The sequence below is a fragment of the Pygocentrus nattereri genome, chromosome 13 (genome assembly GCF_015220715.1).
Source record: "Pygocentrus nattereri isolate fPygNat1 chromosome 13, fPygNat1.pri, whole genome shotgun sequence".
NCBI lineage: Eukaryota > Metazoa > Chordata > Actinopteri > Characiformes > Serrasalmidae > Pygocentrus > Pygocentrus nattereri.
This window is the reverse complement of record NC_051223.1, coordinates 25,426,716-25,454,712: the sequence shown is the minus strand read 5'-3', so window position 1 is coordinate 25,454,712 and position 27,997 is coordinate 25,426,716. Positions and strand designations below refer to the sequence as shown.

Below are 27,997 nucleotides of genomic sequence, written 5' to 3'. Positions count from 1 at the left end.
CTAAGTAGTCCACAGACTTCCGGCCTCGCAAAGGCAGCGGGGCCATTCTCCGAGTTAGCTAAGCGCGATGGTGCGCTAACTAGAACGCGCCCATCTCGGACGATGAGTCGGTCAGCTGTAGTGATCAGAAAAAAACGCCTTTAGCTACTTTTGTCGACAGTTTACTTGGCGAAACCTGATCTGGATGTGGCTTCTTTCTTTATCGACAACAGATCACCGTCGGATACGGATTATGCGGGCAGTCGGAAACACTCTGCGATGGTTTTTGCTGCGTAGCGTTTTGTTGTCTCGCGGCTCCAACTATGCAGCCTTCACACGGTTAGGTAGCTTTAGCCTGTCATGTTCAACACAGTTACCACCCCGTCCACCCTAGTGGTTAAACTGGTAAGTTGCTCTTTTTACAAACAAAATGAACAATAACTCCGTTTTGTTTTAAGGGGTTTAGCCATTCAACCCGGGTAATGCTTACCAGCTTAGTTTTTTTTGTCAAGAAACGAGGTCAAGGCTAAACAGTTTTGCCGAACGTAAGCTAAACGTTAGCAAAGCAACCCGATCGGAATTTGTTGGCATGGGCCACAGTGTCGCTGTAACCTTCGAGTTTCCTCTTAAATGTCTGACCTAACGTTAGCCAGCTAAAAGTGACCAACCTTCAACCACAGACATGCCGATGTCCCTAACAGACGCTGTTAAAATGAGAATACCCTAATGTGGAGGTAGTTAGAGGCAAATCGATGTTCCTATAGTCGCTGCTCAACGTTAAGCTCGTCACACTTCTTCCTCACTGATTAGACAAATGTAAGTTAAAACGAGATATTTTGATAACCAGCTTGTACAATGACCAGTACTGTCGTTCCAACTCAGCAACGTTACATTTTCTCTTTTGGGTTTAATATATTCGTGGTTTGTGCTGTGTTATTTTGGGACACACACCGACCTTATAAGGCGAAAATGTGCCCGTGTGAAGTTGGAGCTCTTTTGTTAGCGCTCTCTCTTTTCTTTTACGTTTCCGGCAGTTTGTTTCTAACCGAGACAAAACTTCCTCCGTGTTCACCAGTAGGGAGATGTAAAATAGACTGGTCTGCAGTTGTACTACACATTTTTCCAAGTGGTGTGGAGGAGGGGGCTCCAGAGTGGATTTGTCCTTTTGTAAACGTTAGTTAAACGTGGTGAGCGATACAGGTCGTTGTATGTAATCACTGTCATAACCCGACTAGGCGGGGACGCCATGAACATTTGCTTCAGCCATGACGGCCAAGTGCAGCAGCGAGAATGACCATTATAAACGCGTAACGAAGGAGAACGGCCGATGTTAGTTATTTGTGTTCCGAGAGCATCAAAATCCCCTGACGGGGCTGCTCTGTAAAGACTAATTTGCATTCCAAGCTGAAGTTAGCTCCTTGTTCGAATTTTCCGGGCCACCTTAAATGGTGCAGTAGCTACACTCTGGCGCCGACAAAATTCTACAGGCGCCAGAATGGATACGATGCACCATTTAAGGTGTACCGGAAAATTCGAATGACTAGCTGGCGAATACGAAGCCAACTTCATCCGTGCGATTTCCCTCTTTGGATAAAGTAAAATAGCTGCGTGGCTAACAGGCGGGACTACTTGCTAGTTGTGATACTGTTCGTCATTTTGATGGTTTACTGTGTTTGAGCTGTTACTGCGCCTTTGAGCGAATCTCTGATCAGTTCGAGCTCATCGAGATGACCTAATTCAGAAATGGCCTCCTCTTTCACGGCTACACTAGCGCAGACTTGGCCGTAATCTCTGATCCTCGGTATGCAACAACAGAGAAATGCACTGGAAGCTGAGGTCTTGGATCAAATACTGCATATCTAATACACTTCTAATATTGGATTTAAACAGAATATTGTGGTCAGTGCAGTTTCAGTGAGATGGTTATTAGTAGCTAATAGCCACGTACACTAAACACTTGAATCTTATTGTGGTTTTGGTTGTGTAGGTGTGACACAGCTACTGCATCTCCCACAGCACTGCACACACAACTAAACTTTGCAGCTGCTTAGTTGGTTGATCAGCTTTTTCAGGGGAAAAAATCAGCAGAATCCCAAAAGCTACACCGATTCCAGCAGAGGTGAATGAATTCCTCCCTCTGGATGATCAGCCTCAGGCCTCAGAATGTAACTGCTGCACCATCTAAAGTGGTGTGGAGAAATTCGAACAGGAAGCCAACTTCAGCCTAGTATTAAAACTACAAGTCGGATAGTTTGATGGTCTAAATCACTTTATCAGAAAATGTTACTGGCGTTAAAGGAATAATTTGGGATTTTTGATGGCCTAAATCAGCTTAATATAAGTAGTAAAATTCAGCTGTAGTAATTGTGTTTGAGCAACTAAATGTTTGAAGCTGTTACCAAAAGCCTGATCTGGTAGAGAAGTGATGTCAAAGTAATGTGAAAGGCACATTTGAGCACTTTGTCACAATGTTCATTGTAATAGCCGACGTTAGCCATTATTATATGCAGTTTTTCATTAACTCATTAATTTAGCGTGGGCTGAGCTTGACCATTTATTTCTAGTGATGTTGAAAGGTCAGAAATGTGACCACAAATTAGCCTCAACAGTAAACAAAAAACCCACAACTTGTCACGTGCAAAGGTAAAGCATGATAGTCCGCTCTCTGCGTCACACTCGTCTGCCTTTGTGGCTCGTGCTGTAATTAGCAACCTGTTTAGGGCCCAGCCCCAATCTGGAAGTCACATTTGTTTCTGTCTCACAGTGATGAAGTGCCTAGGTGCTGCCTTTTTATCGCTTTTCTACATCACCCTCTTGTTTTCTTTTATTAGCCTGCTGCTGAACGCACAGCTCTCTGCTTTAAGAGTGCAAAGAGCATAGCGCTGGGTCCATTAAGCCAACTTCATATTTATGTCTTTAGTGAGTTGAAGCATTTTAAGTTTTTCGTGTATAACTAAGTCTGGTAATTATTCAGTGACTACAATGCAGAACAGTCTAGAGCTGGAAAGTTGCTCTCAGACTCTTCTAACGGTGCTGTGGCCGCCATCAAACCAGGAAAAACTGTTGTGTGTTTTGTCTAAAATTATTGCCTACCTTTTTATTTCCTGCACTCAATCCACAATTTCATTCACTTTGTAGGTCCTGGACGTTCTAGCCTAATGGATAATCTGGATAGTATTTTACACGGACACATCTCTGAACACAGTATGGCGCAGAGACCTAAAGGTAAGTTATACCATGCCAGTCTAATTTGCATAAATATTCTCAAGACTTTTATCCTTGCGACCAGACAAATCCTTTCCTGAAGAAAATGTGGAGATGTCCCTGATGTAGTCACCTACTGATACATGGTCCTGAGTATATTGTGTATACCTGCAAGGAAATACCTCAAATGTTGGCTGTGTGTGTGTGTGTGTGTGTATTATATAATAGTGTAATATTTGTTATATAGCCTAGGCTGTCTCACCATAGATGTTTGACGTGACATTTCATCAGTAAGATCTGGAGGTTCTGAAGTGGTCGCCACAGATGACCACACCCTGGGAAAAGAATGATTAATGAAATATAGAGATTGTGTCTTCCGACTAGGTAGTTTTGTAAAAAGCAGCTTTATGTTACCATGATTTCTATTGCATTACAACCATCTTCTTACCCCATCTTACTGTGGTTTCTATGCGTTACCAGCAGAGGGCGACGTTTCCCAGCATAAGTAGTTCAGAGCGCCCAGTCACAGAGGAGTGGGCAATATGGCAAAAAATATACATGCCTTGATATTTCATGGCATCGATATGATCTGTATCTGTATGATATTTAGCTTTTGAGGTTTTAAAAATTGGAAGAGAAGAAAATGAACGGGTATTTCCACATTATTCATATTTCTAATATTTTTCTCTGATTTTAGTGAACATTTTCACCGAGGTGCTCTAAATCCAGATACACAGGCCTAATTAATGCTCTTTGCAGTGAAACAGGCAGGATTTCAGTTCAGTTTTAAGTACTGACAGTATCCACGATGCGCTCAGACAAGCAGACTGAGACAGAATGTCATGTGTCATGATTATATCGTTTTACCCACCCCTGCTGTGGCATGGGTAGAAGTATTAATCCTGCGTTTGTGTATCACAAGTGATTTATTAAGCCCAAAGTGAGCCGATGTTTTAGTTTAAGGCTGTCCAAATTCATAGAAAGTTTGATGCAGTCTTAATTGAATTTTTATGCTGTTGTAAACTGGGGGTTTGACAGCGCAGTCAGTCAGTAATGTACTACTGTGACCACTATAGCGATGACCTCAGTATCAGTGGGTATTGAATGGGTATTGATATGGTATTGGGCAGCATCCGAGGAACTGGAATGAATCTATATATTCATATATAGATGAATCAATATGATCCCGTACCAAATACAGCCTGAAATAGTATGATAATTTGTTTGTTTTTATGATTTGTACATCAAGTTTATATATTAAGTATCAAGACGTTGGACTTAGGCGGTATCGCGCTGGTCTCTGTAGTGACCGTGTCTGTGGCCCGGGGCTGGATGTGGTGTGTAAGGGGGGTGTAGTGGTGAACAGCTGTGTGAGGGGAGAGACGGGCTACGCTGACCGCTCTGAGCGAGCGAGGGAGAGAGAGTGAGAGCGTGCGGCTCCCCATCCCCCACCTCCTCCGCCCCTCCGGGCGCGCACGCGCGCTACCCCGAGTGCGAATGGCTGGTGTGTGAGCTGGGGGAGGGGGAGGAGGGGGTCGGGCCGCAGGAAGCAAACCGAGAGTTAAAGAGTTTTTAATGTCCGCCATGTTGGCCATGGCGTGCTGAAGCAGGATCCAGAGCGGGTCTTCACAGAGCGAGCGAGAGAGCCAGAGAGAGCGAGCGAGCAGGACCCGGGCCCGCCCGGCTCCCAGCTTCTCACCGACACAGACCCGCCGAACGACTCCGCGCTCCGCCACAGACTCATCAATGAGCACTAAAACGGCTTCATTAGTCAATCTGAAAGGACCTTGTACATTTATGCTCCATCTTTCGGTGTAAAAATGAGTAAGTTGTCGTTTCGGGCGCGGGCGCTGGACGCCGCCAAGCCCCTTCCCGTCTTCCGCTGCGAGGACTTACCGGACCTGCACGAATACGCCTCCATCAACCGGGCAGTGCCGCAGATGCCGACGGGGATGGAGAAAGAGGAGGAATCGGTACGTTTGGGGGAGCCGCGGGCCAGCTCGCGTGCGTTTTACCGTTTGTTTTTTCGGCGCGAGCGGCGCTTTGCTATCGCCTGCGCAGCTTTGCACAAAATGGCGGCCGCTTCGTTTTCTTTTCCCACGGTAAAACGCCTCAGTTGTGCGCGCTGCGTCGAATGTTTTGCTGCTTGTGCGGAGAAGAAGGCCTTACGTCGTGATTTTGGGCGAAATATCCATGTTGTGAGCAGCCGTTTGGCTGCGAATTGCTTTGCAAAACACAAAGGAGTCACGTGACCCTGGCCGAGCCGCCATTTTGTGGCTGGGCACGTCGTTGGGCTGCGGCGCTGCGGTGGCGCTCGGCGGCCAGCAGGAGGCGCGCCGGAGCCGCACCGGCACAACACCACCGCGCACATGGACGGAGGCGCGTTCACTGTCAACACTACTACGGTCAAAACATGTCAGCGAGGAGTTGTTATCCAGGGCGTCAGTGCGCGAAGCAGGATTCGTCAGTTCGGCCCGATAACCTGAAGCTGAAGTCGCTTCAGTGTGAGAATAAAGGACGTTAGCGCGGAGCTGTCCTCAGCGTTGGGTCCGAGAAATCTGACTTGCTGAAAGTCCTGCTTTTTGTAAACACCTTGTCAGCGAGCCCGTGCGTGTAAACTATACTCTAAAATAACTCCTCCTGCCGCTCATCGGTTTGTTGAGACATGCAGTTACGCATGCTGTCCAAATAGTTTTGAGTCGAGGCGACTGGACGTTTGAGGTGACGTTGACGTCTCCTCGTTCACCAGTTCAGTTGATGCTTGAGGGAGGGGTGGCAAAACACGGGCCGCCCAGAAAGCTTGACATGCTGTCCCTAGATAGTTAATGTGGGTAACTGCAGACCGTCACATGTTATGCATTTTGGGGAGGAAACATCCGGTGGGGAGTGAGAGAGGAATCCAGCTGACTAATACAAACGCCAGCGCTGCTGGAGTTATTAAGTCTTGATGTTTACAGCTGTGATGTAGGAGTTTAAAGAAAAGCTTTGTACACTGACATGGACCAACATACATTAACATTTTACTCGTTTTTTTTTTAAATGATTAAATATTTATTGCAGGCTGGGGGGGAAACCTCATGACTAACGGTCAGCCTGTGTCCGTGGGGGTAGTTTGCCTTTTCCAGCATTGACCTGCTGAGGATGCTTGTAGTTGTCTGGACGACCTAAAAGCTTGACTTCATCACTCAGTAGTTTCAAGGTTTGTGAAATGTGACTGAAGATGATTTAATAAAAAAGCTTTCTGCTGTAACAATATCACTGCAGCACAAAGTAGTATGTGTGATGCTCTGTGTAAGAGTTGGGACAAAAATAATTTGCTTCAAAAATGCTAAAACAAGTAAATAGCTGCGGCTTTCTTGGTTGGAGAGTGTACTCACAAATGATGGTTGTTCTTTATTTACATGGGACTACAAATATACTCTAAAGATACTCTGTGAAGTCCAGGTCAGTGCATTGAAACCAGCTGTACAAACTGCAAATAAGAAGCCATCAGGTTTTCCTTGCTGTTGAGGTCTTTTGAATGAAAATTAGGAAGAGGTCAGTTATGACGAGGCAGGTTGACTTCTGTGTGTGTGCGTGTGTGTGCGTGTGTGTGTGTGTGTGTGTGTGTGTGTGTGTGTGTGTGTGTGTACTGCTCAAAATCAGGAAGTTCATGAAGGAATGCCTTAGTTTATTAACGTTAATCTCTTGTTGATTTTGGTCCCCCAATTGAAAATATTCGGTCCGCTGAGTCAAAACGAGAAGTTACAACATATGACCTCATCTCACATCAGTGTTTTGTTTTTGTTTGTTTGTTTTTTAAGAAATCTTCTGAATTTTTTTTTTTTCCCCTTCAGAAATCTTCTGAATGGGTCTGTACTGGATGTTTTTGTTGCTTCATGCTTGTCTTAAAACAATACAGCTATTTGACTGTAAAGCTAGCCAGTAAGTTACATCTTCATGCACCATTTTGTGTGTTGATCTTTGTCCATTTAGTTGTTGCTTTTTAAGGCATGCTGGCCTTAAGAAGGTGCAAAATTTGTGGCCAAATGTGACACGTTTGCAGCTATGGCTTTATGTCTGCAGGGAACTTATGCCCAGCCCATGTCACTGGAAAAATGAACGGACAGGCTTGTGAAAGGAACTGGAACTAGTGAAAAGCAGGAGTTGGAGTGCTTTCATGATATTAGATGCGGTGTTCCTTGAAAGATCAGCATAAGGATGTGGGCAGTTGTCCAGTAAGTAAAATCAGGGTGTTAAAGGAGATTGGAGTGGTGATCGGTTTTGACTGAAGGTGATGATTCTAATGTCCTTTAAGTCATTAAACGTCTTTTACAAAGTAGACGTTTTTCAAATTTTAGAGGTTGGTATTTTCTGGTATTTCTCAGCTTTGTATCATTGTTTATTTTTGCAGTTGAAATTCATCCTTTGCAACAAAAAATTATGCTTTACTCTAGTACGAGAGATTTAGTAGTCTAAATCTCTTGTAGCATTTTGCGGTCTAGTCTGGGCTAGAGGTCATGGAAGTTCTCCAGTTGGATTTGACCTGCTTTTCCCTGGTTCCCAGCCGGAATGCAGAGACAGTGTAAACATTTGGCCGAGGGCTGCTTTAGTCAGCATTTACTGACAGTTCAGCAGTCACCGGTAAAGCTGGGCAGACAGTCAGCTGATGAGCAGATATGATTGCCCTAAGCCTGTTTTCACATTTACATCCTAAGGCTGAATTATTGAGGACCACTAGAACTCATCAAATGAGTAGCGTTGTGGAGTTTCTGGTCTGTTAAGGATAATTGATAATTGACTCTTTGTATTGTGGATACCAATGGCAGTAGCTTTTTGTTTTGAAGACCCCAGGAACCTTAGGCTGTGTTTTATTATTATTTATTTTTATTTTTTATGTGTCTTTCTAATTAAGTTAATCTTGATCTTGCGGGCATACAGTAAGACTGTGCTAAGGGTAGCATGTGGGTCATGTTTGAATAATTAATGAATGTATGTCTTCATATTTCTCTCTTTTTGATGTAAACTGTGCAGTCCTAATATGTGGTTACCCTCCCTTAAGCATTCCCCTTATCAATCCCAAGGCTGACATCTCTTGTCCAGCTCGCACAAGTTTCAGATTTAGAAAAGCTTGGTGAGCTAAAGCTGACCCAGCATAACTGGAAACTGCCATGCTATACTACCATGCTATACCACCTGTCTGTAGCTGCCTCATTCACAGCCATTCATTTATCAGCACACCAACATTTGTTCATTCATCTGTACCTTCATTGTAGTTTTGCTTTGTCTGTCCATTTGTTTCGTTGTTTGTCCGTTCTTTCATTCACGTGTTGCTTCGTTTGTCCATTTATTTTTTCATCCATTTGCACATTTCTACACCTGTAACAGGACAGAAGACCTGTCACATAAAAGCTGGATAACGATTTTAGTTTTGTATGCGTCATAGTGTAGTATCAAACATTTTAAAATAAACTCCCAGAGAACACAGAAAATTAAGTTCAGCGTTTAATCCGTATTTGAAGTGCAGTGAGAATGAGGCATATGGGCTAAAAAGGGGGATGATTGATTCATTTTATATAGCCAGTTAAATCAGACCTGACCGTTGGTGTGGGAATGTAACTAGAGATGGGGGTGATTGACCATTTTTTTAGCTCATGTTGTTTTAAAGCAGTTAATCTTGGGGTTTTTTTTCCTCCATGGACAGCTTCTTTTTGAATATGAAAGTTTGTCAATAGAGGAGCGGTTTTAAATTGTGCTTAAGAGCACAATTGGTAATTGATGTCCCCCTGTTGGACTCTCTTAAAGATGAAGCACACTGTTAAAAAGTGGAAGTGTTCAGGACTGTAGCATTGTTGGGACACAGTTGTTAGCTGTAATTCCAGTATTCAGTTCATAATAAATTTTATCCTGGTTTCCCACCAGTGTATTTTGCATATTAGCCTTTCACGGTCATGAAATTTTTGTTGTTTAAGTGCTGTATCAATTATTATGATTAACATTTTATTTTTGTGCTGACTTTGTACTGTTTAAGTACAAGCTTACTAAGCAAATTGGCTAATTAGCTGTTTTGCTTCCTAGCAGTCTTTACATTCAGATAGATATCTAGTTACACAATCACGTGTGATCAAGCAAAAGATGCTTTACTCGTTGCAACCCTCTGCATCAAGTTGTGTGTTCAAGTGTGTTAGTTTGTGTTTTATATTTATGTCTCAGCCTCACTGGACAAAATGGGCCCTATTAATTTTCTGCTTGTGAAAGTGTAATTGTAGTAATTTATTAGATTTTAGTCAGCTGGGATGATTGTGATCAGTCAATTGTGACCTACTTTTGAGAAATTACTTAATTGTGGGATCTGTGTGCTGTGCTGAAAGAGGAAGTTGCCCCATCATAATGTAGAACGGCATGTCCTTTATACACTGTATTGCCAAAAGTATTCACTCATCCATCCAAATAATTGAATTCAGGTGTTCCAATCACTTTCACTGCTATAGGTGTATAAAAGCACCGTGAATTCCAGCGTCATACTGTGATGGGATGTCACCTGTGCAACAAGTCCAGTCGAAATTTCCTCGGTAATGAACATTCCACAGTCAGCTGTTAGTGGCGAACGTCAGGGGCTCAGCCACGAAGTGGTAGGCCATATAAAATGACAAAGCGGGGGCAGTGGATGCTGAGGCGTATAGCGCGCAGAGGTTGCCAACTTTCTGCAGAGTCAGTCGCTATAGACCTCCAAATTTCAAGTGGCCTTCAGATTAGCTCAGGGGCAGCGTAGAGAGCTTCATGGGATGGCTTTCTATGGCCGAGCAGCTGCGTCAATGCCTTACATCACCAAGTGCAATGCAAAGCGTGGAACGCAGTGGTTTAAAGCGCCACCACTGGACTTGAGCAGTCCAGACGTGTTCTGTGGAGTGTCCAGTCACACTTCTCCATCAGGCAATCTGATGAATGAATCTGGGTGTAGCAATTTCCAGGAGAACCATGCTTGTTTGACTGCATTCTGCCAAGTGTAAAGTTTGGTGGTGTGGGGTGGTTTTTCAGGATTTGGGCTCGGCCCCTTAGTTCAAGTGAAAGGAACTCTTAATGCTTCAGCACCAAGAGATTATTTTGGATAATTTCATGCTCCCAACTTTGGGAACAGTTTGGGGATGGCCCCTTCCTGTTTCAACATGACTGCACACCAGTGGACAAAGTAAGATCCATGAAGTCGTGGATGAGTGTGTTTGGTGTGGAAGAACTAGACTGGCCTGACCGTAACCCGACAGAACTAATTAAATTGGTTGAATTAAAGCGGAGACTGCGAGCCAGGCCATCTCGTCCAACATCAGTGTCTGACCTCACAAATGCAATTCCGGAAGAATGGTCAAAAATTCCCATAAACACACTCCTAAACCTTATGGAAAGCCTTCCTAGAAGAGTTGAAGCTGTTATAGCTGCAAAGGGTGGGCTGACATATTGGACCCTATGGATTAAGAATTGGATGTCAATCAAGTTCGTATGCATGTTAAGGCAGACAGGTGAATACTTTTGGCAATATAGTGTATCTGATTTTGTGGATTTGTATTGAAACATGATGCAACCATGTTGGGGCATACCAGTAAATGAAGTATCCCAGGTAAGGTGTCGTAAGAGACTAGGTCTGTCCCTCCTTTCCTCGCTCAGTCTTGCACTCTGTATGTGGTTTGTTATGATGAGTTACTTTTGGGGTTGGTGTTGGGAATGTTTGGCTTTATTCAGAGGCGCATGCCAAAAGTAGTCTGTTTCTGGTCTCTGCTAATTGCTTACTTATGTGTGGGAATACTGCTAAGAGTTCAGCCCTGACTCATGAGGCTGTTAGTGTGGGTGTGTGTGTGTTTTGAGTTTGCATAGGAGGTATAAATTTGAAAGTGTTGTTTAGATTTGTCAAATACCTGTTTGAAAACCCCTGGTAAACATTTTTATAAACTATTGACTCAGATTGTAATAGTAAAATTCTTCTTTTTAATTAGATTGCAGTTCCAGAATATTGCGCTAAGGCTCACCGTGACCACTGAGTAAAAGGCTGTGCTACCATCAACCTAGCGGGAGCCCCCTCCAAATCAGCGGGAGCCCCCTTGTCATGCTATTTATTTTGTGACCCTTATTTGAACTCCTCAGGTCTCTGAGATTTGTTGTAGTTGGAAAATGTAAAGGTTAAGTCATCTCCTCTGCTGCTAATCCTTACAGATTGTGCCAGAGAAGTACATGAGGCTTTCATGTTTAAGTGAAATATCTAGTCATGTGAATGTGTAAATGAACCAGTGGCTCAAGTCGTAAAGAATCTGTTTGACTTCCATGAAAATCTGAAAAGGGATGTTAATAGGTTAAAGTGTAATGTCTGTTTGTTTGGTTTTAAATACATTAATGTTATGTCATGTTTAAAAGCCACTAGGTCATTTATGAGTGTGGGAAATCGAGAGCTGCCTATGTTTGGGTTTAAGAAGAACAGTGAACTTGGTATTAATGATTATTTATTAGTTATTATCGTGTTATTGAGTGTATGTGATGTGGGGATTTTAGCTGGAGTTTATTTTCAGCTGTGAGGTGTGTTTTTGTCTTGTTTAACATTTTGCCCACTTTAAATGCAGATGAGCCTTTTAAGCTGTGATCTGTTAATGTGTAAAGTAGTACAAGATTGGAACAGATCCAGGCATATTTCAACGGATCAGATATTGGCTGTAGTAAGTTTTATATTATGATCTAATTCAGATGCTTTATTTTTTACATTATTCATATTTCAGTGGTTGATATGATGTAAGCGGGAAAAAAGCATGGCAGCAGGGCATGATCCAAATGTCTGCAGAGTGGAGCTATTTTGAAAGGGCATATTAACTATGGGCAGCGTCGAGTGTTTTTGCTGTGTTTGAATCGACCACTTCATCAAACACAGGCACTTGATGTGATCACATTGGCTGTTACACATGTCAGTGATGCACCCCTGTGTCTTTTTTTTCACTCTCAAATGGTTACAAACAAAAGGATCAAACTGGCTTTATAACACCTTATTCAGAGTTAATAGAAAACAGCTCATTGCTCTGTACATGTTGGAGTAATGTCAATTTCTTTTAATTAATAAACTGGTGCAGGTGCTCCGATAAGTCAGCTATACCTTTTGTTACTCAACAGTATGGTGGGTTGGTGTTGAATGTGTTAAATGGCAGGCATTGTTTTCATTAGTTTACGGGTTGTGACTGATTATTGGGTGTCTGATCTGCAAAACATATGTTTAACGCACAAACGACTGTGGATAATTGTGATTGGCTTAAATAATTGTGATCACCTCCGATTATTGTGATTGTGTAGTAATTGTGGCTGACCTAAGTTTTGTGGTATCTACAAGTCACAGTGCTGTTTACACTTGTATCGATATACCTCCCATACCTACCTCTGAATAAGTGTAAATCTTAATTTCCTTTTTGTATAGGAACACCATCTCCAGCGGGCCATTTCAGCACAGCAGGTTTATGGGGAGAAGAGGGACAACATGGTGATCCCCGTGCCCGAAGCAGAGAGCAATGTCTCCTACTACGACTCCCTCTACCCAGGGGACTTCAGGATGCCAAAGCAGCTCATTCACATACAGCGTGAGTCTGCCTTGTGAGAGTGTCTGTGTGCCTCGTGCTTGCATGAATGTTAATTAAGGGAAAGGATAGTTATTAGTGAGTGCAGCCAGAGCAGGACTGTTCATGAATGTGTGGATCTTGGGAGCAAGTTGACTGTTGCAGTGTATGGAGGACGGTGCGTGTCTTCATATGTCAGTGCTCATTAGGTGTCGACTTGATGGCATAAGCATCTTGATTTTGTGTCTGTGTTCTTGTAAGGGTTTAATGCCATTGTTGTAATCTTCGTTTGTATTTGCTTAATATAGTTCCATTATGCCGTTATGTGGTCTGTCTTTGAATGATGCTACTTTTAGAGCAGTGTTTTAATTAAGACTCCTTCCTACTTACTTAAGACTCTGCAAATTGTTAGTTTTTCATTTTCCACCAAATCCTTTTGTAACAATGTACACTTAAACCATGCTGAAGGTGGTGGTGTGCACTATTATCAGCTTTTTAAGGAATAGTTTTGTAATTTCCTTGTTTTTGATTTCAAGCATGAAATGCTTGTTTTTGAGATGTGTATCTTGGTCATGGTCCATATGGAGCAGTGCTGTGGTAGACATCTCAATTTTATCTGATAAATTTAGAAGTCTTTCAGAAAATTGTTAGAAGATGTATAATCTTATTCTTGTGCAATAACCTGTGTTGATAATTCAGCAGTTCTGCTTTTCTCTGCCTTATGAGTCTTTAGTAGAACAGAGTTTATTCCAAACCTGCAATGTAGTCTTAAAGGACAGTTATGGTAGCTCGATGATTAACTGTCATGGTTTTGTTTGTAGGGCTAACCAGCAATGATAAGCGCGGTAAAATAAACACTTGAGCTTAAGCCATTACATGGGGAAACAGATTTCCTCCAGAGGCCAGCACTCCAGATTCAGATGGTCTATAGAGTAGGAAGCTAGTAATCACGTGTACACACAAGGTGACAAGGCTACTAGGACTACCTCTTTGGCTAATTGGTGCTACACCAGTTGCACCTGCATTACTCACTTTCTTTTCTTCAAGTCCCTGTGCATGTGTTCATTCATGCAGCTGCTTTTTGCCATTTCTTTAGTTTGGGGCACATGTAAAAGTAGACACACACACACACTCTTGTCTCTCTCTCGTGCGCGTGCGCTCTCTGTGTGTGTGTCTCCTTTATTCACAAAAAACATTTATTTAGTTATTTTTGTTATGCTGAGGTGAGTTGCTGAGGAATGCGTGTGCAGCGCCTTGCACGAAGACACTAAAATGCATTTTACTTTCATCTTTAAGTAGCTGATGAACTACAGTCTCTTTTGACTGTGCAGAAGTATTATTTTCTCTTGGTCTGAGGTAAATGATGATAACTGCACAGTTTTAAGTTTGAGTGCATGTTGTATAAGCAAGCTTTCAGATAGGGTTAATGAGTTCGGCTCTTTGGTTTGTGTCTGTGAGAGTAAAAGTGTGTCTGGCTGCTTCTGGGGTCTGTGTGTCTGAGAGAAAGCAACTGGAAGTGTCCTGCTGTCAGTGTCTAAGCTGCTCCCACATGCAGACATCAGTGAGAGAGGGGGGTGGGTAGGGGTGGTGTAGGTGACTGAGAGAGGGAATATTAAAACAGTCCTACTCGATCTTTCTGCAAGTCTCTGAAGCGCTTGCTCCTTTCACACTGTCTTGCCATATTAAGCACAAATGGAAACATACCGACTAGTTTTGTGTGAGACCTAGTGCTGGCCCATTTGTAGCAGTCTTGGTACAGCTAATGTTGATAGTTTTCATTTCTTTATGGATTTAGAAGTTATTATTTCCAATAAGTTGTAGTTGAAATTGTAGATATTTCTACTCATGGTGATGTTTAATTTGTTAAATGGGTCCATTTGGTTGACTCAAACCAGTGTCAAGTGTTCTGTTAGGCATACTTGGCAAATATGAACTTTATTTTTAAATAGCTTTATTTTACTTGAAAATAATAATCCAACCCATCTGTGCATTCACAGTGGTCTGTGAACTTGGTTGAACCCTGGCAGCTCCAGCGGTTCTTGTGCTTCACTTGCTCAATCCAGACTTTCTGTGGGTGCGTTTGTTTGAGTCTGCAGTAACAGCTGGGGTTTGGTTTATATCAGAAAATAGGGAGGTAAAGTATGAATGGCATGTTTGAGCATGCAATCAAGGAATCCGTTTTTAAATTACCAGAGACGTTGCCAAACGTGGAGAGAAGTTGGGTGAAATAACTGAAGTGGACTTCTCTCTGTGTGTGTTGGTGTCCATGTGTAACTTCTGCTGTAAATTTTCCACAGCTTTCAGTCTGGACACAGAGCATCCAGATTATGACCTGGACTCTGAAGATGAGGCGTTTGTGAACAGGCTGAGGAAGAAGATGGAGGTTGGGGCGCTGCAGTTTGAGCTGATGATCGACCGGCTGGAGAAAGGCAGCGGCCAGCAGGTATCAACATTCATAACCTTTAACAATGAGAAATACTGTCCCGAGAGACTTCACTCTATGAAGCCTGAAATTAAAAGGTAATTGAAAATTATTTTTAAGACGGTCAAGCTCTCAGTCCGTTGTGCTCGCGTTTTGAGATTTTGCTTCTTATGGATGTGCGGGCTTGGCCGTTAGCTGCAGTATTAGGTTAAATTTAACCAAGGTTAAATTTGCATTAAAGGTCTATACAGAAGTGAATAAATTGTCAAGTTGATATGCAGGGTTTCTGTACTTCTGTGCAGTAACTGCTAAAGATCCTTCTGTAGTTTATCTGTTAGCTTGGGCTGTTTCAACACCGCTTCCCTAGACAGTCATTTCTCTCATTTGCACTTTGAAAAACGAGTGCCTGATTTGCTGGATCTTGTGATTAGCAAATGGAAGTGCTTGGTTCTAGAAATGTTTTGTGTTTGTGATATGACTGAAGGCTGTAATGCCATTTAATTCAGCTCTGTCTGCTTTAAAAGTGCTGTTTAATGCTTACTTTCTTAATCTCTAGCTTGTGACTCTCCAAGAAGCAAAGCTCTTGCTGAAGGAAGACGATGAACTGATCAGGGAGGTGTTTGAATACTGGAGCAGGAAGAGAAAGGCTTGTAAAGGCGGATCCCTCACTCCAGTGGTCAAACAGGAGAAGCGTGACGGCTCCAGCACCAGTGATCCTTATGTGGCCTTCAGGCGCAGGACAGAGAAAATGCAAACCAGGAAGGTAAGTGTCTGAGGATATAAGGTCACTGATGCCCCAAAGAAATTACTCTTAGAGGCTGTTTGCACCTTGCATTCATGTCTTTCATCACTAGATTGTCACTGGTTATATTTTAGCCAAATCTCCTTAACACTTTTCAATAAATTCTCAGTTGTGACCAAAGGAGATCCGGTTTTATTTCACAGCACGTCAATACATCATTTGTTTTACTTCCGTTAACCCCCAAAAAACCATAACGAATCAGAGAGCTTGTTTTGGGCACTTTGTTTTACTCTGTGCAAGAAGGTACTTGCTTTCAAGGAAGTCTCACATGGCCTCAATTTTGTTTTCTTTGTTTATCCTCTAACTTGCTATTCAGTGCTCAGCAGGCATGTTTCTACTTATTAGATGCTGATGCAGGAAACATGTTCAGTTTACACTTGCGGCAAATGTGGTCAAGATCTGTCCCTGATCACCTCCAAATGTAGAGGTTGTTTGTTTTGTTTTTTTTTTTTGTTTTTTTTTTTTTTTTTGCCTTTTCATGTACTAGCTCTAATCTAGCCTTCTAGATGTAGGTTTTGTACTCTGGGTCAATTAGGCAAGACCCAATGCTAAATACCATTTCAACTTGGTACAGTAAACAAAAACAACTTGGATTAACTGCTTTCCAGCTTAATACTGGTCTTACACACAGATGCGACTGACATTGTAAGCGATTAAAGTCTTTGCACTGCTGTTGGAACAAAGCCTTTCAAGTTCAGGCTAAAGATCAGTTTAAATTGTTTTTTTTTTTTCTCTCTCACAACAGAATCGCAAGAATGACGAAGCATCATACGAGAAGATGCTGAAACTGAGGAGAGATCTGAGCAGGGCCATCACAATTCTGGAGATGATAAAGAAGCGTGAGAAGAGCAAGAGAGAATTGCTGCATCTGACACTGGAGATAGTGGAGAAGAGGTACAGACCTGAAGCTAGTACTCTGCATTTCCCACACAGTTCAGACACCTATGTCAGTTTATTCAGTGTTGTCACCCCCTCACCAGTTCCTGAGTAATTAGACGTTTTAGCGGGATGCCAGCAATTCAGTGTATGGCCCTATTTTCAGTGAACCGCCCAGCTGATGCAGTCCTGCCTTGCGTTGACCTTGCATTTTCAGGACCAGTAACCTTAACTGTTAATTGCTGCGGTGTTATTCCATGTGGGTGTTAAAATGAGTGAGCCAGTGTAGTAGGGAGGGGAGTCCTTGTATTTTTAATTGGCCACCACATTGGCTAATCAGTAGCTATGGGTGGGTTTTTTTTTTTTTTTTTGTTTTTTTTTTTGTTTGTTTTTTTTAACTGTTCATTGTTAGAACGAGATGAAGGCGGAAAAAGGCCAGGTATGTTGATTTTTGCACCATTTACGGGCACTTCAGGTTTGTCGCTGCTGCCATGCAAAATGATAACATGCCTGCAGTGAGGGTGATATAAACCCAAGAATTCATCTCTGAGCATTCTCATGACTGCACACGGCCACGAATAGGATATGTATCTGATCTGGGGCCACGTGAAAAGTGGCCCAGGTCAGATGTTTGTCCACTCAGCTTTGAAAACATTAGTTCTGTGTCACATTAAAGATTTGAGTTGTGCCATTTCAGCCTAGTAATTTGAATCCTCTGGTTTCTTTTCAGAAATGGCCTGCCTGACTTTGGCACTGATATCATGACAGAGGCACTGGCCATGGCCAAGCCCATTTACAAGATTCCCATTATTCCCCTGCCCAGCAGCAGCCAGTACCGCCACACGGACCACATTGAGCTCAAGGACTATAAGATTAAGGTGAGCGGTTGTACCTTTTTATTGTTAAAACCTACCACAACACAGGTTACCATGTGTCTGTTTGTGCCTGTGACTACTTTTTTTTTTTTTTTTTTTTTTTTTTTTCCCGTCATTGTGGAAACACTTTTTGGAACTTGCAGGTTTCGATACCTTTCCTCAATGTGAGAAGTATGAAGGGTGATGATGCTTTTCTAAGTGGTCTCATTCCTACTGCTGTCTTGTTCCCCTCCTTTAGCCGGAGAAAACGGAGGTGGTCCGCACAAAGAGGAAATACGAGAAAAAGCCGAAGGTCCAGCCATTCTCCACCCCTCAACAGTCTGGTCCCTCCCTCATCAATCCCAAAGACCTCAACCAGTATGACTTTCCCAGCTCTGATGAAGATCCTTTCTCACAGGTATGTACATTTGCACAAATTTTTCAGGTGCTGGTGAAACTTGTTTGTGCTTAGTTTGTTCTTACTAAAGAATCCCCGATTTGGTCACGGACACAAGTGTGTTTTCTTCATAATGATTTTATTCCAGGCTTTGATTTTGCTGTTACATATACATAGTAGAAATATGACTTAACACCACTTTTATAATAAGTTTGAATTGGCGCCTAACATTGTTTTTGACTGCTGCTGTTGTCTATACAGATGCATTCTGGGTCGTCAGAGGCTGAAGAGGAGAATGACCCAGATGGACCATTTGCCTTCAGGAGGAAAGCAGGCTGTGTTTATCACGCTGTACGTTTCTCCTCTCCTTCTGTTGAGTCATCCGACGCCCAGTCGTCTCCCTCTGCTCTTTTAATTTTTGTTTCATGTTCCTTGGTTGTTGGTACACATTAATTACCTGTGTGTGTGTGTGTGTGTGTGTGTGTGTGTGTATGTATGTATATGTGTGTGTGTATATATGTGTGTATATATATATATATATATATATATATATATATATATATATATATATATATATATATATATATATATATATATATATAATATACACACACACAGATTAAAGTAATAAATAAATAAAAATTTGTTCCCCCCCACCCCCCCTCTTCTGTAGTCAAAAACTACCCTCTTACGCCAACACTTATTCAAGATATTTTTGTCATCTCTGGTCATTCACTTATTCTTCTTTGTTTACCTTTAGGCTCGTTTGGATCAAAGGGGTAGCTGGCCATGGTGTAGCGAGGCTGAGGGTGGTTCATGTAATCCGCAGTTCCGTTACTCTCTCACCAGCCTTCCATTGCCACACCGCTGCCTGGGGTTGACACGGCGACGGGTGGGACGAGGAGGCAGGTGCGTGCATGTTGCAGACAGCACTTTGTAGCCTTACAGGAATGGTACAATGCAAAGTCAAGTTCATGATTTCTCTCTTTCTGTTACCCCAAACATAGTCGTTTAGTCAAAACATCTTTTTGCTGCTTGCTTCTTTAGTTCAGCATTGAAAGTGACGCTAATGTAGCTAGTAAGAAATAGTTTAGTGGTGCATATATGCATGTACCCACCTCTAATAAGTGATGCCATACCATGAATGCATCTAAACATGGCCAGGGATATGTTTGCGTGCTTTCTGTTTAACTGTGATTTGACTACGACCACAAAGAGCAGAGAATTCATCTGGTCTCAAGTTTTGAGTGTGCGTTTTCTGGTGGTTTTTTTTTCCTGCCGACATGCTTTACAGTAAAAACTAATGCAATCCTGGCAGCTACGTAATGTTATGACAGCAGAGTAGGAATGAAACCAACATGTCAAAGCTTTTGAGTTTCCTCGTCAGCTTTGAGGTTCATGATTTTATTCTCATCTTTCTTGATTTTATGTCAATACATTTGGTTTTTGATTATAGTCTCTTAGGACATTTTATGCTGGCATCCTTTTTTTTTTTTCACACAAGACTGAGTATATGGGGGGGAAATGGTAGCTCTTTTGGAGCTCTAGTCATTTTTTTGTGAACCAATCCTTCAACAGTTGTACTAGTTTGTACACGTTCCTGCTTGTCAATAGACATCTAATGTTGGTGTCCATATGACGTGCAGAGTTCTCCTGGACCGTGCTCACTCGGATCTAGACAGCATTTTCCACAGTCTGGATTCAACTGCAGAAGAGTTGTCCCCTGCTGCTTCTCCACTTCGCCCAGAAAGCACCTCTTACAGCAGTACCTCCACCATAGCCACCTCGTCTCCAGCTTCTCCTCCCTGCTCCTCCTCTTCTTCCCTGCATCTGAGGCAGATCCTCCGCAACATTAAAGCCTGCCGCTGGAGACACTTTAAACCACGGACACTAACCAGCAGGAGCTTCTGCCAGGCTGTCGCCGTTGCAGCAGGTGCAGGCACTAATGCAGCGATGGGAGGAACTGCTACAGTAACACCTGCAGCTGGTGAGTGAGCAAGTGTGCAAGCACAAACATTTATACAATAGGCATTCACACTTGCTTAAGTTGAACTTGTGGTGCTTCTCCTGTAAAGGAATATCAAGAGAAAATAAAACTTGAGCTGAGTAGTTTAGTCTGAGATGTGGCTTTTGAATTTAAGCTGTTGGAAGCAGTGTGTCCTGGTATGATGATAACTGGGTGTGGGTGATGCTATAATTGCGCAATTTAAAAAAAAAAAAAAATTGTTTTATTTATATATATATATATATATATATATATATATATATTTTTTTTTTTTTTTTTTTGAAATAACATTATGTTGAGCAGTTGCAGAGTTCCCAGTGTGTAAACTAAGTATGACAGCTATAGAGGAAAAATTAAATGAAAGTGGATTAAAGGCCGCACTGAAATACAGAATGGGGAAAAAAGGGGGGCGGGGGGGTGGGATGGGACAGATTAAGCTTTTCCTGCTTCCACCACAAGGTAATCAAAGCTGCTCTTCACTACCACTATGAAACCTCATTTAACAAGCTGCTGCTAATGGAAAGGAAAGCACTAGTTTTAGCAGGTGAAGAGGTCTTTGTGTAGAAGATTATCCATTTTATATTGAAATTTAAAGGAGTGCAGTTTTAATTAAAGATGACATTATCAATAAAGTTGTTTTCAAGTGGGGAAATTTAACCTAATAAAACGCAGTCAAAGACCTGCATGGACTAAATTACGGAAAGTAGTTCCACCTTTTTAGGTGTGTTGCAGCAGTAATACAAGTCAGAAATCTGATATTTTTCATGCATCACCAAGCCCCATCAGTATTGCTTTCTGACCTTAACACTTGTTCACAATTGTGGTCATTTTTATTCTGTTCCCATACCATTTAAGAAGTGAAATGTCTGTCCAAATTCTGGCCACAAGCTATAGAATGTTGGCAAAAAAATTTAATCTTGTCTACAGGTTGAAGTGGTTAAAGTAGGAGTTTTGTCATCTTTTTATACCAGTATGCCATAAGGAAACAGTCAAATATTCAATGGTTGCTTTGTTCAGCATTGTCTTGGAAATTACTTGAAATTACTTCAGAAATTTAGATGTGCCATTTTTACTATTTTGCGTAATGTTTTAACTTCACGTCTGCTGTTGAACATGGTTCTTAGTGAATAAATAAAAGCCACTGGTTAGATAATTATCGTGGCTTAAAAAGAATGTTGAGTAGTTTGCTGCTTGTCAGTTTATCCATTGTAATCTCATTCAAGTGCTAGTGTAGTCTCCCAAAAAGGCCCAGGTCACTACTGTAAGTAATTTTTGCCAACATCAGCACCATTTTGCTTACTGGGGAGAGCCTTTGGTGATCAAATTCACAATGGCAATAAGGTTTTGTTTTTTGTTGAGGTTTTTTTTTTTGTGTGTGTATCGTTAAAACCTGTGTTTGAATGAGAGGGCTACAGTGATCATCATGGCAGCAGCATATTAACAGCTTCAGGGTTAAACTATAGTGAACCAGTGTTTCAAGAGTCAAACTAGGGCGTTATGAGTACATGCATACAAACATGTTTCCTATACAATGTATAGAGGAACTGTGCAATAACATCAGAAATGTTGATAATACCATGACTTTTTTTTTGGCCTTATCCCCCACTACTGAGCTGGACTGTGTCGTTTTAAGGCACTGGAACTTGGTAAGGTTTAAAACAGCATGCTAACAGAAACTTGATTGCAAGACAAAAAATACACTAAATTAAACACTACATAATCAGGCTTAGGTGGGAGAGTGAAGGCTAGCTTGTGTGTCCTCCAAAATTTTTGAGCTCCCCCTTTTGAAACCTGATTGGGTAGCTCAGCCTGTTTAGAGGAGAATGCTGACTGCCAGTTCTGTTAGATCAGGCTCTTGCATTGGATAGAATCAAACAGAAGAAATGGTGGAAGCCAAGATAGCAAGGCCAGCTGTCTCTTTGGTCTCCCAAACCAAACTCATAACTTCTGTGTACTAACACTTCTCATTTAATGTAATGGAATTTTTGCTTGCATACTGTAAAGCTTGTCCAGCCTCACAGCAGTTGCTATGACACTTTGTGTCAAACCCATTGGTGTGCTAGTATTGAGTTGTATTTGGGGATATGATGAAGGTGAAGTAAAGGATGCAATATGTGCAAGTGTTTTACATGGGGCTTCAGTCTGTCTTAGTTTCTTGACACTTGCCAGCTGTTGAGCGTTTTGTGCACAAATTAATTGGTCGTTTGTACAATTTTTGAAAACATGCACTTCGGTGTACAGAGGCACTGTAGTAACAGATGGCTTGATATACAAACATAAGAGAGACTTCAAGCATTTCAGAGGAGGGGGTGTTCAGACAGACATGCAGCGAAGTTTGTATAGCTTTCTTTAGCCCTATTTGAGTGGGATTAGTTTTGCCAGAGGAGGTACGTAACGTAGTAAGTGTGCAAATCGACTGGCCATTTTGTAAGGATCTCTGTAATTTCCCCCAAATGGCATGGATCTAAAGCATCCACAAGGATCAAATCAACCTCCATTTTAGCTGATGGTCACAAAAAAAATTAAAGGGAAGCACCGTTTTCTGCACAGTTAAAGTTAGATTTGAACCTCTTGTTCAAATTGTTTCGTTTCAAGGTGGAAAATTGGAACAAGAAGTTGGCAGATACGAAGCCCACTTCAGCCTCGTCCGTTTTCTTTTACCCATTTTTATTATTACGTTACTTAATGTCATTTTGAGTGGGATTACTATTACTGAGGAGCTCTTGAGTTTGGACAATTTTATAAGGTAATTGACTCTAATTATTACTTGGCAGCCTTCTAAAAACTACAGACATGGTAGATTCACACTCGATTATAATCACAGACCTTGTCAGTTATTATTCTGATTACAGCATGTCCCCAGGTAACACTAATTCCACTCGAATAGGGCTTTTGTCTGTAATATGTTCTACATACTGATGAACAGTGCTTGTTTGTTTCAGTGTTCACAGCGGAACAGTATCAGGAGCATCAGGAACAGCTGGTTCTCATGCAGAAGCAACAGCTAGAGCAGATCCAACAGCAGGCCAGTGATGCCTCCAGCAGTACACAGGTGTGTGTGTGTGTGTGTGTGTGAGGAAGAGCGGCAGTCTCCTGTTATGTTTTTAAAAGGTGTCTTGTGCACTTGTTCATGGTTGCCTTTTTCCTCAACCCCCCCCATCTGTAGCCTCTTGTGTCCAAGACGTTGGATTCAGCCAGTGCTCAGTTTGCTGCCTCTGCTCTTGTCACACCTGACCAGCTGTTGACTCTGAAAGTCAAAGAGGATGGTGTTATGGGAAGTGGAGTGAATGGCATCCTCCAAGCCTCAGGTTTGTAGTCTGAACAGACATTTTGGGAAAGTTAAACGAAAAGTGATCTCTGATGCCTGCTTTTATTTGCTGTTTTAGTTTTATTTGTTCTTGTTTTCTGTTATTCTCTTCCAGGAGTTTACAAGGGCTTACAACTCTCTGCTACACCATCAGCTTCGATCCTCCCGAGCTCATCTCCAGTGACGACCTCTCCCTCACCTAGCTTACTTAGCCCTTCTAATAGTAACTCGACCACAGGCTCTGTCCACAATGCACACAACCCACTCAGTAACCATGGTAACAATACTGCCAACGCGGCCCCTCAGGTTCTGATCGGGAACAATCTGCGTCTGAGTGTGGCGACGCCCCAGATTGCCAGCCTCAATGCCCGCCACCTTCCCAGAAGTCTTGGCGGCGTGCCACCCGCTGCCTTAAAACTTGCAGCCGCTGCTTCGAACTGTCAGCTCCCCAAAGTCAGCACTGGGTGAGTAGAGGCATCTGCTCAGTTTGTCTGTTTTGTAGTGCTTTTATTTTAGCCAATAGAAAACCAGCAAGTCAGTGAACTGGCACAGCAGTGGGATGAGCAGTGTTTTGTTTTTGTCCATTTTAAGATAAATGCTCACTGTGCCTTTGCCTTTATTCACAGGGAGAATCATGAACAGGAAAAGCAGTCCCTTAGTATAGCGGAAAACACAGTTGCTATGGAGGTGACGTAGTAACCGTTGTCTGGGTGACTTTTTTCCCCCGCCCAGTCCAGTCTTTTGGTGCTGTGCACCAATCGCTTTTGGAAATGCAAAGGGACAGCAGGTCTCCGCAGCAACTGTCAGGCCTCGACAGCTAATCTCATCTCTTTATTATAACTTTTTCTTTCTCCCCCACCCCATTTTTTTAATATATTTGTTACTGTTAATAAGAGAAAATAATTCCTATGTAAATTATGAATATGGCAAATATTCAATGTACAGTAACTGCCTATTTGTAAAACTCCCTGCTCCACCCCCCAAAACCTTGTATATATGTTACTTGAAAACAGATTTGTTCACTTGTGATGTTTTGCACTTGGGAATTACAAAAAGAAAAAAGCAAAAGGAGAATGGAGGAAGAAAAGAATGCAGAGAGAGATTGTGAGCTGTGTAGCAGACGAAAGGGTTTAGGAATCATTGCATTGTGCATGATGAGGAAACCTGCTGTTTCACCTATTTATTGTGCTGTGTTTACACGTTTTCTTTTTCCTTTCTCCATGAACACTGTACTCTCACATGTTTCTATGTTGTAGGTGTTTGGGTAGCTAGTTTTTTTTTTTTTTTTTGGTAAACTGTGTCGAACCCTTCAATCTCTAGTTCTGCTGGTTCTCTTTGCAAATCAAATGGATGCTACAGAAATTCTAGTTCCGTTTTCCCTAGTTATTCGGTGTCGTGTTTTTTTTTTTTTTTTTTTTTTTTTTTTTTTTTTTTTTTTTTTTTTCCGTTTTGTTTTTATTTTTTTTTTTTTCACTTGGTGGGGGGTGTATGGTTTTTGTCACTCAAAGGCTTTGGGAATGGTGGGTGAAGAGGGGTGTGTGAATCTTCCATTTAACTAATCATCCCAAAACAAGTGATAGACAAGTCATGAAGTCTTCACTCGGGAGCATCTGTGGCTTCCATCTCAACTAAGCACTGGTTTTTGGGGTTGGGTTTTGTTGTTTTTTTTTTTTGTTTTTTTGACTTCATGATTATCGCTGCTTTTGTATAACTTCAGTTCCTTTTCATACTATGAAATGTTTTGCCTCCCATTGTAGTTTTTTGTACAACAAAGACAATTATTTTTATATCTTTTGTTCGTTTTTTTGTTTTCAGTTCTTGTGGTGAAGCGACTTGGCGCTTCGCGTAATGGAAGACTTTGTTTTTTTGGTTGCTCGTCAGTATAATGTTCTCTGATGAGTGAAATGCTGATGACTGTCCATTATTGCTGTGACCGTGTCGTAATTTCAGCTACTAGACACGCGAGAGAAGGAACAGGAGTTGTCACCTGGCTCCAGTCTCAGTCTCCGTCTCTTACCGCATCATCCAACAGACTCCAGACTTTTTCAAGGCCTAAAACCACAAGTTAAAAGGTGTGCCTTCCTTTGGGAATAAACTGCATCTCTTCTATGAAGAGGATGGCTCTCGGGCAAGGCTGCAGTAGTGCGGTCCTGGCTTGTCCGGAGCCCAGGTCTCTGATGCCCAGTCCACTGGCTGAACTAAACCACCCTCCAGGCCTCTAGTCCAACCTGGTGGCAGACAAAGAATTAAAATATTGAAAATTTAAAAATGATAAAATATTATTAAAAATGAGTGGGGGGTGTGACCCATAGAAATCTGACAATAAAGCCCAGGTTATTAAGTGATATGAGGTGTCTTGTGATTTTGTTAAGGGGAATTTAAATTGTGGGGGAAGTGGGTGTTTCAGAAAATGAATGACTTGCTTTTGCATCTTGGGTCTATTAAGTATAATAATACACTATATTGCCAGAAGTATTGTCACCCATCCAAATCATTGAATTCAGGTGTTCCAAGCACATCCATGGCCACAATGAATTAGATGCAGAGACTGCGAGCCAGGCCATGTCTAACATCAGTGTCTGACCTCACAAATGCACTTCTGGAAGAATGGTCAAAAATTCCCCTAAACACACTCCTAAAGGGTGGGCCAACATCATATTAAACCCTATGGATTAAGAATGGGATGCCTCTCAAGTTCATATGTGTGTTTAAGCAGACGGGCGAATACATATGGCAATATAGTGTATGTAGAAAAATCCCTTTTCAGATGCACTGTGTATCAAATATGTGGAAATAGTTGTTTACAAGGTAAACGCTGAATGGCTCTTCATATTCCCACTTCTATTAAGCAGTATTTGTATTTTACCTTTCTGTGTCTTTAAACCATGACTGCTTTGTAGCATGACCGCTCTGTCGATTACATTCTGAACCTGTAAATTCCAGAAGTGTCAATCTGTCCAGACTGCGTTTGAGGTCAGCATTTTCTTCCTTCCTTTATTTATTTATACTTATGCTCCGTACAGAATGAACTCTGATGGTAAATTAAACTGGGCATGGCGTGAGTAGCTATCTGCAAAATATCAGTTTCTCAGGAGCGGAGGTAAAAACTTTGTAAAATGTCTGGAAGGTAAGGATGGAAGATGGTGTTCAATTTACATGTGTTAAATGAACATTTCTTGTGACTTGTGTGGAATGAAAGTGGAAACAGATTTAGTACAAAACTGAAAATGTGTGACCCATTTATATTACAATATTCAATATTACTGAAGAGTGCTTTACCGTGGGAGATGCAGCATTTGCCGCCACTCATTTAGATTAAAAACCTTGCCATATTTGGGGTTAGTACATCCTATAATTAAGAGAAGTGATAGCAGTGCGCTCTTCTTCCCCTCACCTGCAGATCGTTTGGTTCACTTCAGCGGTGAAAAAGTCACACTAGTTTTGACATCTTCAAAAGAAATGTTTTAATCATGTTTCATTACAAGACTCCGATAAAGCCTGGTCCTGACTAGGCCTTAGACACTGACCAGTCCCAAGGTGGCGCTGTAGTCGACATGTTCACACAGATGAGCCTTTATAACTTCTCACAATGGTATTTGTACAGTCGTACTTTGGCCTCAGTAACTAGACCCAGACGTCTCTGATGAGAACTTGCTACAGTGTACAGGACTGCTGTGAGTGGGGAACCTCGGAAAGCTAGTAAACTTCGATCCTTCTCTAAACCAAACTTCAGCCAATGGTTCTGTTGAAGGAGAAGGTGACAAGTCGGCTCCCGGATCGCCAAATGCAAAGATTCACCACAATCCAATATATATATCCAATATAAAAACCAAGTTTTTATACTGTTTTTCGAATATCACTGCCCCTCCATGGGGTGGTTTCTTCACTCCTCGTCTCCAACTATCCTAAGGTTTCCATTGGCTATCGTTATATTCATGTTAAATTTACTTTTTGACACATGCTTTGTCTGACAGGGACCATTTTTACGACTCTCCATATCCGCTTTCTCAGCTCCGAGCTGGGCATCTTCTTAATTCTTTAAGAGTTACCACCCATTCCTGCTCGCTGCTCATCTGTTTTCTCACTAAAAGCTAGCTTATTTTTAATAAAAAGGCCGTATGTCTTACAGCTCATATCTGCTCATCTCTCAAGGCTTTCTAGGGCTGCAAGAATGCCTGGTACAAACCCCTCTCGGCTAGAAGCTTGAGGCCTGTTTTCCTACCTGAGACAGCCTGGGCCTTAGTTACGATGACTGTACTCCATTTTAACAGTTTCTAAATTAGGGATTGCTGCAAACCTTTTATTAATGATAACTCAAGGATATATTTTATCAATAAGCTCCTTCAGAAATATCAACAGCATGTAGCTAAATCAGCTACCTAACTAGCGTGTCTGTGTGTTAGCTCGCAGAATTTCGGGGGGCGGTTAGCTGAACAGAGCGGGTGGGCGGCAGGGGTGGCTAACTAACATGGGACGTATTCATATTGGTAAATAGAGCGACTTTCACAGTTCAAGCTGCCAAATGCTGTTCCAGAATAAAACCAGAGAACAAAAGTCCTAATCGAGCTGAATTCGTTTTACCAGAGGAGGTCCGGCA

The 27,997-nt window shown here is 41.9% G+C and overlaps 1 protein-coding gene across 2 annotated transcripts; it reads left to right on the top strand.

The window, feature by feature from the left end:
- The first annotated feature begins 79 nt into the window (after positions 1-79).
- Positions 80-25,745, top strand: epc1a (enhancer of polycomb homolog 1 (Drosophila) a). Of its 2 annotated transcripts, XM_017703667.2 has the most exons (15): positions 80-384; positions 3,118-3,204; positions 12,602-12,761; positions 15,035-15,180; positions 15,716-15,922; positions 16,707-16,855; positions 17,568-17,715; positions 17,951-18,109; positions 18,350-18,439; positions 18,849-18,997; positions 19,735-20,075; positions 23,036-23,145; positions 23,260-23,401; positions 23,516-23,864; positions 24,027-25,745. In XM_017703667.2, exons 3-15 carry the CDS (start codon positions 12,662-12,664, stop codon positions 24,094-24,096), a joined length of 2,160 nt encoding a protein of 719 aa, XP_017559156.1. In that variant the 5' UTR covers positions 80-384; positions 3,118-3,204; positions 12,602-12,661; the 3' UTR covers positions 24,097-25,745. The 2 variants fall into 2 exon arrangements, with proteins under 2 accessions (XP_017559156.1, XP_017559146.1); XM_017703657.2 differs by lacking the exons at positions 80-384; positions 3,118-3,204 and adding an exon at positions 4,713-5,156.
- The last annotated feature ends 2,252 nt before the right edge of the window (positions 25,746-27,997 follow it).

Excerpts from the sequence above, each read along its gene's own strand:
- epc1a (XM_017703657.2), top strand. The coding sequence starts at position 5,004 with ATGAGTAAGTTGTCGTTTCGGGCGCGGGCGCTGGACGCCGCCAAGCCC. Across the intron at positions 15,923-16,706 it reads AGAAAATGCAAACCAGGAAG|AATCGCAAGAATGACGAAGC; the intron begins GTAAGTGTCTGA and ends CTCTCACAACAG. Across the intron at positions 18,440-18,848 it reads CAGGCTGTGTTTATCACGCT|GCTCGTTTGGATCAAAGGGG; the intron begins GTACGTTTCTCC and ends GTTTACCTTTAG.